Source organism: Aspergillus fumigatus, chromosome 7 (assembly GCF_000002655.1).
Source record: "Aspergillus fumigatus Af293 chromosome 7, whole genome shotgun sequence".
Taxonomy (NCBI): Eukaryota; Fungi; Ascomycota; class Eurotiomycetes; order Eurotiales; family Aspergillaceae; genus Aspergillus; species Aspergillus fumigatus.
This window is the reverse complement of record NC_007200.1, coordinates 1,986,234-2,000,021: the sequence shown is the minus strand read 5'-3', so window position 1 is coordinate 2,000,021 and position 13,788 is coordinate 1,986,234. Positions and strand designations below refer to the sequence as shown.

Genomic DNA, 13,788 nt, shown 5'->3' with positions numbered 1-13,788 from the left:
AGACGGATGATAACAATCTATATAAACCGTAGCCGATGCCCAGGCCGTCAGTCGTCATTATGGTAGCACAGTTACTTTGAGGAGATAATCCGAAGCCATGGCTCGACAACGGTCTCGTCGAGTCTAAATGCTGCAAACGTCGGGCATGACGAGCTCATACAAGCGCATTTGCCAATACCTATACCTTCAATTGAGTTGTGATATCACATTGAATACACGGACAGCCCGATACCATGGCCCGAACGACGACCTCGTTGGGTCCAGTGCTGCAAACATCAGTGATGGCGACATTTGCCACAGCACAAAAGCAGGTCATGTTGCTTAGAATCGGGGCCAACATTAACTCTTTTGAAAGATGACAAAGGTGGAGTATTCGTGCTCGGCAAGCTCATACCGTTGCAACTACGGATGGACCGATATGTAGTCAATCCAGACTCTGAGTCAGACAATAAGACAACTTTTCGGCCATAATGATAGTCTCAATACAAATAATAGGCCTCGAACGTACGACCCTGAAATTTTTCAATATTTCGATCGAACGCTCCCGTACGACAGCCCTTCGAATTCGAGCTCAAATAGTAAAGAGGCCGATGTAGGTGTCATCACGAGCTTGTACGGTACTACGAAGTAATCGACCCCTTTAGAATTGCGCTTCCTTTCAAACAGCTGTTGAGGAATTTGGCTGAGATCATACTCCAAGACGCATAATTGTAAAATCCCTTGGCCACGGTGAGTATTAATTAATGGATAATTACCCTAGTGTCTCAAACTTACTGCTGTTCCTGACATCTGGTGGATTTCCGTCATTGTAAAAGTAGAGGGTCACAGTACCAGACATATCTGTTTTGGCATTCCGTACTTCAATTGTTCGATAGAAATCCATTTTGATCGGCTGGTCTTCTCGAATTTCGGAGGACTGAAGACGACCTGGAGTCAGCGTACTGCAGCTGTCTATGAACTTACGCGTATGACTCGCCAATGGTACCTTTTTGATATACCAACGCATTTGATGACCTAAGTATCTTTCCTCCAAGCGATCCCAGATCCTATTTTGTGCGCCGTGGGTGATTGGATTCCAATCAGTTCTGAATTCAACGCCGTAATTTCGACGGGCAATTCGGCATTCCACTCGGTTGCCCTCCAGTCCACGCTGGACGGCGCCGCTTGATAGCTCGTTAGCGAAGACCGTCATTGTTTTAATATGAGAACTTTTGTACCTCACAACCGCGGACCAGCTGCGTATGTTAATCAGCAACTTCCCCAGGCATTTAATAGGGCAGTAGAACATACGCGTCTGGTGGCTGGAGAACTTTTATGGTTGGATACTGCTTTTGCACGCGGCGAAAAAGATATTCCGATGACCCAAAACCGCCCACGAGGATAATGGCCTGGTACACATTAGTCCGCTTCTTTGGGAAGTAGGTTCGTTCGGGATGACCTCAATTGAGAGTCCGACCCGCGTTATGCTTGCCACCTGCCCGGCAATAAGCTCCTCAACATCACAAACTATAGGGTCAAATATGCGTTCAACGTCGTCACTATATTTGAATTAACATCCTCGCTATGGAACTGGCATGATTGAGCTACTCAAGGCATAAGACGTTATAACCGCGCACATACCTACTGAGGTGGAAAAATCCGTCTTCAATTGGAACTGTCGGGTCATCCGAAGCTCCCGGAAGTGGGATAAAGTAATCTATTTCTCCATAATCCTCGTCGTATTTCCCGACATAATTGGGCTTCACTCGATCTTGCCAGTAGGTTCTCGCGGCTTCTTTTGATTTGGGCTTTAATGAGGCATATTGATCAGGCCCAATCCTATCTCGAAGAAGACGCTCAAATCTGTGATCCAAAAGCATTGATCCACAGATCCGTCCTGTCAGACAAAGTTAACCACATAATTTACCGCCGATCAAGTTTCGCCGAAGACACGATGTACCTATTCCTTCACTCACCTCTGCGAGGACAAGAGGCTCTAGAGTCTTGATCTGATATGAGATGAGATCCTGCTCTGAGTTTAGTGCAGTTGCTATCTCGGATTGTCGTAGCCTTACCACTGTGCCGCCTCCCGCATCGCAAACAATGAATACGTCGTTCCTCTGTAAAATTCAGTGAGGTAGTGCGTACGTAGTCCAGCGGTACAACCTACAGAGACCGAATTGGGTTGGATAGCGCGTAATGCGTAGAGAGCTGCAGCTTCTGGTTCGGAAATGAGCGAAACATCCTGAGGTTGAATGCTTGCCTTGATTGCAGCACTTAGGGTTTTGTCCTTGGCCTTGTCAGACCACGTGGCTGGTACAGTTAGTACAAATCGCAAGTTCATGTCATGGGGACCAATGTCAAATCGTCGTTGAAGGATCGATTTAGCATGGCTGACCAAGCGATTTAAATAGTCTGCTGTCACTTGCACCGCATCCTTTTTATATTTCTTTAACAGCGCTCCCGACGCCAAAGAAGGTGCATATTTGATTTCCTGGCTCTCGTCAAGCAATAATTTGATACCCTGAAAGGCCTCTGCGAACGGATGCACCTGATAACCCCAATTTATGTTCAATCCATCATAAGATAAGACCGACGGTACTTTGGGGGAAGTTTCTACTGCAATTTAAGCTAAATGCTTTAAATGAATTTCGTCCTTACTCACTGTTACCACCGCCTGGCCAAGTTGATATGACTTCAATTTCATCATCAGGCCCATCGAACGCCCAAGCGATTCTGGTAACGAGTTTAGTACACGGCACTGCACCGTTACAAGCATTTCTCATACCCACTGAACGTCGTGCCGAAATCTAGCCCAACGAGAATGGGTGCTCCACCAGCCATGATAGCCTGAAACTGTGCATGTGAGACATTCAAACTGCTGTCGAATCTTAGGGAGGTTCAACTACTGGGTTCTGTTAACTTCTTATCCTCGACAGCTTTACAAGCAAAGATCTGGCATGACGACTCTGAACGAGTCAAACCATGGGAAATTTCATCTGGCTACATCACGCTGACGCCCGTTTCCATTACTTGCTTCGAAAGACCAGTCGTTGGCAAGCTACGAGTAATCGTTTATGGCATTCCATAGATAACGTTTCAGGACTGCGCCTGACGTCAGACATATTAACACACAGACTGCGATCTTGAGCAGTATAAGGACGATACCTTAGATTCTGGTAACTCTAATGCGGTTTTTAATATCTGAGTTTCTTTTAGGTTTCCGTATCCTTGCCTATTTCCTAATATGATTTACCCGAATATTGTCAACCATGGCACCCTTTGGGCTCAATTACCTCATGTTCACGCTGAAGTAAGCTTACCACTACTTTATCGCGAGCTGCTACTCGTCGGGGACTAGTCTACTTATACCGTCCAGCTCGTACTCACCATATGTGCTAGGGTTAACATCCACCGTGTAGAGTTACTGAACCCTCAAGTACCTCCAAGATGTTCCTTTCCTCATTGAATCCCTGGAGTCAGAGCGTCAGCGGTCGACGAGGCTACATTCAAGGCGGTTGGTTCCGCACTACCTTAAGACGCACTTATGCTAATACAGCTGAGCCCTAAGCTCAGAGAACGCAAGACAAAGTTGAGACTCAGCAGCGTGAGCTGATCAGCTTGAAGCATGTCTGTACCCCGTGACGAGCAAGTTTTCGACACTGCTTACTAACCAGGGCTAAGGAAAATCAATATCTTAAGAGTCAGGCGAAGGAGACGAACCGAGCACACTTGATAGATTTGGAGAAGATTCGACGCCTGAATGACTTACTATCCCAAGCACGTGAGGATGCTTCGACAACAGATAAGCTGCACCATCAGGAACTGAACTCTTTGTACCGCAAAATAAGTTCGTTCCAGGTCCAGCACAATACACTCAATGATGAGCAAATTCTCGCTGAAATGCGAAGCCTGAATCAAAAGTTAGATTTGTGGGTCAAATATAACTTCAATGATGTGAGGAGACTGAGTGCTCTTAATTGCTCGGAGCCTGGTGGCCAATTTCCGCGCAGTTCCACTCAACGCTGGGCTTGGATTCAGGGAACCATCACCGAGATGATATTCCATTACATCTTCTCTCCGCAACATTTTGGGCTGGACGATAACCCTTGGAGTCAATTTCTGCAATACATTGAGGATGGTGTTGAGCAAGCCCGTGCGCGTTGACTCCCACGAGTGTAGGATAGGCTAACTGCCATCAGATTCTGCTGTGATACAGCAAAATTGGCGAGGAGTGACATGTGATGCCATAGAGCAGAGCACAAGGGATGTCCGAGAGAGTCTAATGATGGAGATCATAACATCTGTTGAGGAGCAGTTTGCCGAGTACTCGCCTATGGAAGAGACTCCAAGGAAGCGTCAGCTCGGAGAACTCCTACAAAGATGCGCTACCTTTAAGGATGCTTTAAGCCGGCAGAAAGACCTATTTCACTTTTTTCGCAGCCAGCCTGGGGATGATTTCTCGATGACCTCCATGACCTTCGCTGGAGGGTGTGGGGATCTAGCAGCCAAAGTGAGAATCTGCCTTTGGCCAGGACTAGCGAAGCGCACACAGAACACTACCGGTTGCACTTTTGAGCCAGAGCTAGTATGGACAGTACATTAGCTGTAGTACGACGTCTCTCGCCAGGTTCGCGGCCGAATCATCAAATGAGAGCTTTAGTCAACGAAGCCATTATATAGTATTATTTGAGCAGTTGATATACTATCTTGTGCTGCAATGTCGAATAGCTGTGGAGACAACTCTGCGTGGTGTAGCACGCTAGCCAGCTCCGTATTCGTCTATTTTCAACCCATTCCTCAAGGTATATCCAACTGCTAGACGCGATCAGGATCTCCATTGCAGAAATAAAGAGGTGCACGTCTCCTCACCATTTGGAGGCTTGATCTCGTGATGAACGATGAATAGCCTTATTCACTTACCATCTGTGCCTCTTTTTCGAGATGTTGAATATGACTGTACTGATATAGAGAGGTTCCTTTCCCGATGCTTCCTGCAAGCTGTGGACCCTTGAGTGGTCAAGATGGTAATGAACTTTAGAAAAGGCGGTGGTGTTGGAGTGCGAAGCTGAAATGGTGACTTTCACAGGCACAATATCATCACCAGGAGGCTAACGGCCAGTTCTTGCAAAGTCATAGCATATGAAAAACTTTACATTAACATGGGGTTGTTTCCGGTTACACGAGAACCTGTGACTTCCCTCCCCCTTCACAGTGAGATAGGCCGAAAGAGCGGATCCTTTATTGAATTATTTGCTCTTGCACGTCCAATCAAAAGACCGATCCTATGGTTAATGTACGCATTCCGCACTCATCGTCCAATCACTGTAACAGAGTACAATTTCGACGTGTAACTCCCAACCTCCGTATTAAGATGGCCATATTACCATATACACGTGTTGATATTGATACCTTTCGAACATACGGTACAAGAATATTCACCGCCTGTCGCAGGGCAGACATAATACCGCTCAAATGGTAAGTAAATAGTCAGGGTGACGGAGATTCCAAGAGTGGGTGACCCATTGATGCTAAAGACTAAATTCCCCCTAGGGTGAGTTCGGCTGACATCACGACTGCGCACGCTTAGCTTTTCACTTCTAATGAAGGTGGACGAAAGATGGGATAGATAATGCTAAAGGCCTGGGCCAATTGTGGCAACTATTCGTAACGACAAACACTGGAAGAACAGCCTGGAGAACGATAGTGGGGTCATTCTCATTTGGAATAATATACCTAGTAGTCCACGTATATAATCAGGTGGCTCCGGAGTTAGCTGTCCCCAGTGACGTGTTGGAATCCAGAGCTGGCCAATTCAACTCCACCAATAGATGTAGTTGGTCATTATTTCGATTATTGGAAGGAGAAACCAAGAGCGACGTGTCTTCAGGCGCCTGTTTCTGCCCCAATTTCAAATTCTGCTCCAATCACAAGAAACATATCAAGGGAAAATCAGCTCCACATAAACCTCTACATAACGTATGTATTGAGGCTTCTATAATACCAAAATAAGGACTTTATTTTCGATGGCGCATGAAGCTCCTCTGACTCGTGCCATGGTGTCAAAATTTCTTCGTTCTTACCTTCAAGGGATTACGGAAGAAGATAAACACCCCTGGGACTTGAATTACTCCGTTGACCGTCACAAACCGCTGCTTAGGACGTGGGATAAGTGGTCTGGCAGCCAACCAAGCCAACGAAATATTATGCTTTCAAGACTGCCGCGTCAACGTCTGGACAGCTCGGAACTTCGCAAGAAATTTCTGGCTACGCACGCTGACTACAAGGATTGGACACCGACTCCTTTTATCTCGTTCACTCAGTTGAAGCAAGACTTGGAAGAAAATGCAGTATTCAGAGCTGCAAAACGCGATTCTCAGAGAATCACCGTTGTCAACCCAAATGTCCGAATAGAGAACGGCTTTCCGATCCTTAACATGGATATCGAAATGCGTCACTATGGAATACGGGACCCTTATAATCGATCAAATGAATATTACAGGGACCACTACATCTGTCTATGGGAAGTCACAGAACCCGAGGTCGTCGGACACTGGCAATGGGATGATCTAAAGGGAAATAACCGCTGGTACGAAGAAATTATTATGCCGGCCTTTGAAAAGCATAACGAGAGAAGCTTCGCCTTGTCCGCACGTAGAGAGACATTGGATATGTCCGCTTTGTTGGGCGCCTTGCCGGACAACTCTTGGCCATTAATCGGAAAGGAATCTCCTGGTCGTCTTAGTGCACTCTTTTCCGAAGGGAATGCCAGCAGTGACGAGGACGAAGTCAACCGCGAGGAAGAATATAACTCATATGACTCATATGATTCGTACGATGAGGGAGAGGCCAATGCAATAGATAACTTGTTCAAGATACTCGAAGGTGATTGGTGATATTATTGTGTCAGGGATATTTGTTGTTTTCAGGACCTTTTAATATCCGGGCAATCAGAACGTCACTCTGTCAGAGGGCAATCGGGGGGCGACGCGTGTGTTGAGGACCGGTATCGGATGGAGGTACGGCCAAAAAGTGTTTTGAACAATTTCTTCCCGATGAATCGACACAACTCTCACCTCGCTGCCATATCACAGCATGTTACGTCCAACCGATATAATTTGTCATTTGAAGCTGGCTCGCAAACTGTATGAGTTTCGCCGACCTTCCCAAAGGTCATGAAGCTCAGATAGGGACTTTGCCCATTGAACGCCAGAACATCTTGACGGATCAGGACTGTCAAAATAAATCAGAGTACGACGAAGTTGGATCTTCGGATTAAAACATCTGGACACCGGATTTGAGGACAGATATCTGCGTCGACCATCGAACACTGCCGAGCTACCACTCAGAAGCTAAGCTTGGTCCTGATCTTTGCCCACACTGGAAAGTACATTGCACCGATAGGAACTTATGGGGAGGGGTTGTCATGATGTGTAAAAGCCACCTTAGACGAATGTTTGCTGACTTAGGTCTTGACAGTTGGTAATTCGGGGAAGGAATGTTAATTTTCCATTCAAAACGGTTATACTGCATAGTAAATGCACAAAAAACTGTCCATTGAGCCCACTTATTTTTATAACTGTTAGCTGCCCGGCAGCTCGTCGATGAAAAGGAAATTGTCGGCAACCGCTGAACACCAATTGACGAGGACTACTCCGTAAGAATTAAGGCATCGGTACTTTGGGACAGAAGCAGTAGGCTTAGTTCCAGTGCCTCGGACTTGCAAGCGCTCTTGAGAGCAAAAGTTGTCCGCAAAAATTGCTGGATTTGTACGCTTTGCCTTGGGGTGTCAGATAGGCAGCTTGTAAAGGGTGTTGTAGCTTCAACCGGCTGCCATTTTCCTCAACAAAATGGTCACTCCGAAGCGCATCATATTCTTTGTCCATGCAAAACCATATCCATTCATGCCTGCACTTTGCAGGAAAGCGAAAATCCCGTATCTTGGCACATTGCCAATCCATGATTGTACAAATGCAGCGAAAGAAGCTTGGAGCGTTAACACGAAGACGCCTTTCACACAAGGAAAACAGGTCCAAGTCTCTGTGCACGCGGTTACTCACCAGCTTGAGGGCCCAGAGGTCCAAAACCAAGGACCTTTAGCAGAGGGTGTAATAGGGCACTGGGGAACAGTAAAAGAAAAAGGCTAAACATCAACTGCGTCAAAGCCATCGTCTACTATGATAGTGTTCGCAGAATCAGAACGGTTACGTTCTTCTACGCATGATCGAAGCAATAATAATAAGTCTATCCGGCAGGAGTTGGGAATTAACTGTCACCACCGCCCACAGTAGCCATACATCATGGATACATCACATGTGGCGAGCGGGTCTCCAAAATTTCAAACACTTAGGCAATGCAAACGTAAAGATAGTAGCAAAGGCCTCGAAGGCGGAAATCAGCACAGTCAACTTGTAGTGAGAACATCACGTGACTACAGAGATGATTGATAGCGTGGCCAGTCGATCGTGTTTGTTTAAGCCAAGGTTCAATGCCAATACAGCTGCCAGAGAAGCTGCAGAGCTAGCCACCTGCAGCAAATCACACGATTTCTCGCCAACATGAGCCATGAAATTCGAACGCCCATGAATGGGATAATCGGCATGTCTCAACTCGCTCGCAAATTCCCGGCAGACTTCTCGGTCTACCCCTGACGCAATTTCCTTCGCAGTGGACCGAACTAGACCCTTCCTTCAACCTATATTCCGTCTTAAGAAGCCTCCTTTGAAGAACAGTGTTCGAACGTATTGCAACTTATATTCGAACTTTAACATCAATCGCGGCTTACAAGCTATAGATATTTCCCTTGTAGACAACACCACTGGAGCTTTTCCTGATAAAGGTCAATGCCTGATATATAACTCTTCGTGCAGGATCTTTCTCGGGGCTATACGGCGGAGAATGGAGCTATCACTTCTCATGATACACCGACATTTATCTGTCACGGAGTTATGGCTTAACTATAACTTTTGCGATGGCTAGATTAGGGCATACGGATGCCAGTTGGTTTCGTCGGCGTTTGTCTAACACCCCTCCTCTTTCTTTTTTATTCTCTTGATACGGGGTGAGATATTGAGTCAACATTAGCTATTAGGCTGCCAGGTAGATTGCGGCGAGCCATCACAATTTCCAAGCACTCAGTCACTAAACTGCTCGGTTCGCACGCGGGGCCTTTGATTTTCTTCCTCATTTGACCACCCTATGATTGATTCCACAAGATACACCACCGCTCGGGGCACCATGTCTTGCGCTCGAAGGCTGTATGTCGCTTAAGGAAGACCATACACTGCCGTCGCCAGCCGACGTTTCCGGCATAGAGATAGAGCTAGGCGTCCGTAGATTTGCGACGTCTGAGGGCGAGACCATTTGATAATCCGTAGCTTCGAATTGAGTAGAGCGGACCTTCGGGGATATCGCGACTGAAATATGAGTGCTCATAGCCCTGCTCGGAAACCAAGCTTTTCTAGCTGTTGGGTAAGGGAGAAATAATTGGTTATATTGAAAGCGGGAAGCAGTTTCGTAGTCAGCTCCTGCTCATTCACTCTAACCACGGTGTTTCCGTCCTCGGACCACCTTATGATTCGCTCGTTTTGCTGGCCATTCATTGCCCTGAACCTATAAATAAGTACAGTATACGAGGTGGACAAGGTCTCATACGTGCTTGACATACGTAGCAAGCCTGTGGAAGAGGACAGACATATATCTCCTCTCTTTTGCCGATGTGATTGGTGCGTGTCGGGCTTTGTGATGACGTCTGCGATAGATGTACCTCTGGGTGCTTTTGACAGCTCATCATGCCTACGGCCAGGTTTGGACAAGGCTGTCACATACATGCATTTACTGTCGTCATCGTCGGATTAAATCGGTCCGTCCGGTCAAGAGGCGTTGAGCCCCGGTCCATGGGCGATTTCTGAAGGCTCTGAATATTCGAGCCATTGGCATATTCTTCGCTCAGGTCCATCGGGACGACCTTTGTGGGAAGAGCCATGGCCCCGTCATGTTTTGGAGGCGCTGAGTTTTCAACCGGGAAGACTGTATGTCTGTGTTGGCTTCCTCCACATTTAGGTAAGCCGTGATTTCAGACTCACGGGGCCGCCTGATTCATGGGGGGTTGCGGGGGCCAGCTTCCGGAGTGCGAATAATTCTAGTATACTCGGACGTGATACAACTTTCCTTGATGCGGTCACCCGAAAGAAGTTCTCTTTAGCTGGAGAGGTGTTGCTCAACAGCAGATGCTTCCCTGATAACTAGTTGGTCGTATCCCTCTCAGCTCCGTAGGGAAATGTACAGTATGAAGGAAAGGTATACAAACCTTTATTAAACACGTCCTTCATCTTCTGAACATCCGCCAGGGTTTCTTCGACTACTTGCAATTCTTTTTCAATGTCACCAGGGTCTGGCCAAGGGGAAAGAAATTCCTATGGTCTACCAGAATAGAGAAGTTCGCAATCATCTTAGTGCAGCTCTATCCGAGTATCCCCAACAGTAAGCTGGGTTGCAGAGCACACACGTTTTGGGACAGGTCCAGCCCGGAGCACAATGTCTGTCCATGATTTCGAGGCCTGTCCACCTTTACTTGATGAGTAAAGAGTTTCTCAACTCGCTCAGACAGTTGTGGGCTCATCAATCACTTCACCTCTGTGTAGAGCAACACTACCACCCTGTCTTAAGACAGATGAGTACCTCTTCAATTCCCGCAGCATCACGTTCAGAGAGGGACCCTCACGCGCAATTGATTGTAGCTCGCTCTAATAATAGCGAACCGTAAAATTCACTTCTTCACTTGAGGTTCTCACCGAAGAATTCGCAATACTTCCTTGTTGATGTCCAGATTCGATGTTCTCGTTCAACATTTTCTTCGGCAGTGATTTTTCGCTACAAAAATCAACGCAGGTTTAGAAGGACCTCATGTGGGGGAAAGCTGGAGAGAATAAGAGGGTCAGCGTATTGGCTGCGCGAGTGGCCCAGAGAGGAAAAGAAGCAACCCTAAGCTAGTATTATTTAGGAAATACGCCGCTAAGGATCGCCTGACTGGATAATCGGATTTATTCGCCTGGATCATTTGTAGAAACCGTAAGCTAGTATCATTTAGGAAATACACCACCAGGATTGCTACGCTAATTTCTGGCGACTTAAGGCGTGTCCCCACCTGCTCAACTGCGCTCAATTGTGTTGATTTGTCAAACGACCATTTTTGAGGATGATATTCTGAAACCTTAATGTCGGCCTTTAGTAGAGCTCGGTTACACCGAACTACCACGACCCACCCAAATCGTTAAGATAATCAGGCCGGGTTTGGTCGGAAAATTTCGTGGATGCAAATACTGGGCAGCACCACGGTAGATACTTTGTCTTGCATTATCCACCGGATACTGTTGAACTGACAGTCATGGACCAGAACTGAGACCATAGTCTGAGAATTCCTGTCCTAAGAGCTCACCACTCATCTGTTCCACACTCGGTTTCTACCAGAGTATACGCCGTTATGTCTTATTCCTATACTCCGTATGAACCTGATTCTTTTCGCAACGGCGCTCAATCAAATGTTTGATCTGCTCCTCGTCACCACCTCCCAAAAAAGAACAAAGGGCGAACCACATCAAAATGGAAGTAGGGATTTCTACTACTTGTATTCCCCTTGAGTATCAGACACTTCCGACATGATGTCGATGGCTCCACCAGGCCAGAGCCTTGGCCGTCAGTTATCTACTGTAAAGCTAAGTTTTAGAGCTCTCATGAAGAACCATCTCCTCGCGTCTTACACCCAAGATGCTGCTAAACCTTCCTTCAGAGTTGCTAAGAGCGACTCTTGAATACGTACGGAAATCCTTCAAACCTCCAAATTCCGCCGTGTTAGAACTGAATAATATAGCTTCCATTTAAGGATCTGTGGACACTCTACACCACATCGATCACACTTCGGGTTCATGTGCTGGGTCCACTCTTCAAGCACACAGAGATAACTTTTCATCCCGTTCTACCCACAGTCTTGAATCGTAAACGACTGCGGGCAGGACGGATATTAGAAATCCTGAGACTATCGATAATGCACATCAGAAGCGTGCATATACTTCGCTGTCCGGAGCATGGGCCACACGAGGTATTCGGCCTACTGGGTAGAATACCTAAATTGAAACGGTGTCTGTATGTGAGACCCCTCCCGCTCCCCTATCACCACTGCGTTGCCGCCTACTGTTGCATCCGTTTAACCTTCCTCAGGATCGAGTTTCAGGGAAACTCAACCTATAAGGGCGACGAGACATTGAAACCGGATGAGCACCGTGATCCTAGTGGCATGCTTCCCGGGAGCCTCAGCTTCCTCCCTGACGTCCGCTCGCTTTACCCGTTTCAGTTTTTAGAATCTCTTGGGGTTTTCCAAGCCTCTACGAACCAAATAGTTATCCCAGAGTTGCCAGCGCTTCGAAAGCTGACAATCAGCTACAGTGATTCTTACTGCAATTTTGGCTGTGTTAAAGTGGACTTGTCAAAACTGCCCCGGCTATCAACATTCGGGTTGGAGAACATGGACTCTCAGAGCCTGCTCATCTCCGGAGAGGCACTGACCTTAAGAAGTGTCACTATAAGCTGGTCAGACTTTGATCTTCTCGACTTTCACAAGCTGGGCCGAAATATTGAGGAGATCGAGGCAGATTTTTCAAATCTATCGTTTCCAAGCGCCCAGCATGAGACCAAACTCCCGAAACTCCGGAGGCTGGTATTGCAGCATTCGATAGATTTCTTTCTCCATCTGATAACAATCGATCTGCCGTCTTTGGAAGACCTCCTGATTGAGGGCATAGATGATGATCCAGACATGTGTGAATTCCTACCGGAACTCTCTAATCCCCACGACCGAGACTCCGTACGGCTGAGAGTCAGTGATGGCTCACTGCCCCAATTTCTGCATCAAGCAAAAAGTCGGATGGAGCTCATTGTATGATGTAAGTATTTCTAGGAACGCAAGTTTCGTTCTTATTTGATACTTACAGGAAAGCTACAGGGGATAGGGACTGGTCTCTAACAAGAAGGTATGAAAGATCGAGAGCCTATCTCATTGTCGCCGAAATACTTGGCACTTAGAGATGCGAGAGCCTTTATTACCACTGCAAATTCTTGCAGATTGACAGTTTGAAGAGAACCCTAAGTGGACGACAATATGCTGTGGATGTCATGTCATAGTATGGTGTTGACGTTGACCTGAGGAGCAATTTATTCAGGAGAGCAGAGTTGGTCGCGCCAATTATCTTCGTCATCTGCCAACATACATTGTGAAACCTTGTTCCATGGAGACTTCTGCAGGTTAGCGGCTTGGACCAGACGATCACATTAATTGCAGCCCGGGGTTAACTTGATTCTGTATTAAGAGAGAAACACTATGCTAGAAGAGGAAGGCATAAGTGCAGGGCTGAGGTTTAGATCAGTGTAGGGGTAGCAAATAACCTGCCACCAAAATCCCTTAAAACAACGTGTATGTCTGACGCGGTGGCATAGTCATACATACTTAGCTAGTCAACGCTGAACTGTGGCACATCCTCACAGATTGTCGACGTCCGGTCTCTTGTCCCGAGTTTCCGGGCCTTGTTGAGTTCGGTGGTTTGTACGCTTACGGCCCAAAAACCAAAGCGCAACGGAGATAAGAAGAAGAACGATCACAACAGAGACGACAATCGCACCCGCAAGCTTGGACCTAGCGTTGCTTTTCGCCTTACGTACCCTGCGGGGATGGAGGACGCTAGACATCCTGAAAGTTATTCCGCGGGATTTGTTTGCTCTTTGGCACCGATCTGTTTCCAGTCTCTTGTGTGTAGCATG

General features: G+C 46.9%; 3 protein-coding genes across 3 annotated transcripts; 2 read left to right on the top strand and 1 right to left on the bottom strand.

Annotated features, from left to right (window-relative positions):
• Positions 1-522: 522 nt before the first annotated feature.
• Positions 523-2,823, bottom strand: AFUA_7G08575 (Hsp70 family protein; the record flags this gene model as incomplete). Its single annotated transcript, XM_001481387.1, has 11 exons — positions 523-756; positions 788-916; positions 986-1,217; positions 1,291-1,388; positions 1,439-1,538; positions 1,621-1,876; positions 1,940-2,006; positions 2,055-2,099; positions 2,156-2,595; positions 2,645-2,715; positions 2,768-2,823. The coding sequence occupies 11 exons, from the start codon at positions 2,821-2,823 to the stop codon at positions 523-525; spliced, it is 1,728 nt and encodes a 575-aa protein (XP_001481437.1).
• Positions 2,824-3,251: 428 nt separating this feature from the next.
• Positions 3,252-4,692, top strand: AFUA_7G08570 (uncharacterized protein; the record flags this gene model as incomplete). Its single annotated transcript, XM_001481386.2, has 4 exons — positions 3,252-3,292; positions 3,402-3,496; positions 3,707-4,135; positions 4,182-4,692. The coding sequence occupies 4 exons, from the start codon at positions 3,252-3,254 to the stop codon at positions 4,583-4,585; spliced, it is 969 nt and encodes a 322-aa protein (XP_001481436.1). The 3' UTR covers positions 4,586-4,692.
• Positions 4,693-6,005: 1,313 nt separating this feature from the next.
• AFUA_7G08560 (uncharacterized protein) lies at positions 6,006-6,993 on the top strand (the record flags this gene model as incomplete). The annotated part of the gene is made up of 1 exon (XM_743666.2): positions 6,006-6,993. One exon carries the CDS (start codon positions 6,006-6,008, stop codon positions 6,873-6,875), a length of 870 nt encoding a protein of 289 aa, XP_748759.1. The 3' UTR covers positions 6,876-6,993.
• Between the last annotated feature and the right edge of the window lie 6,795 nt (positions 6,994-13,788).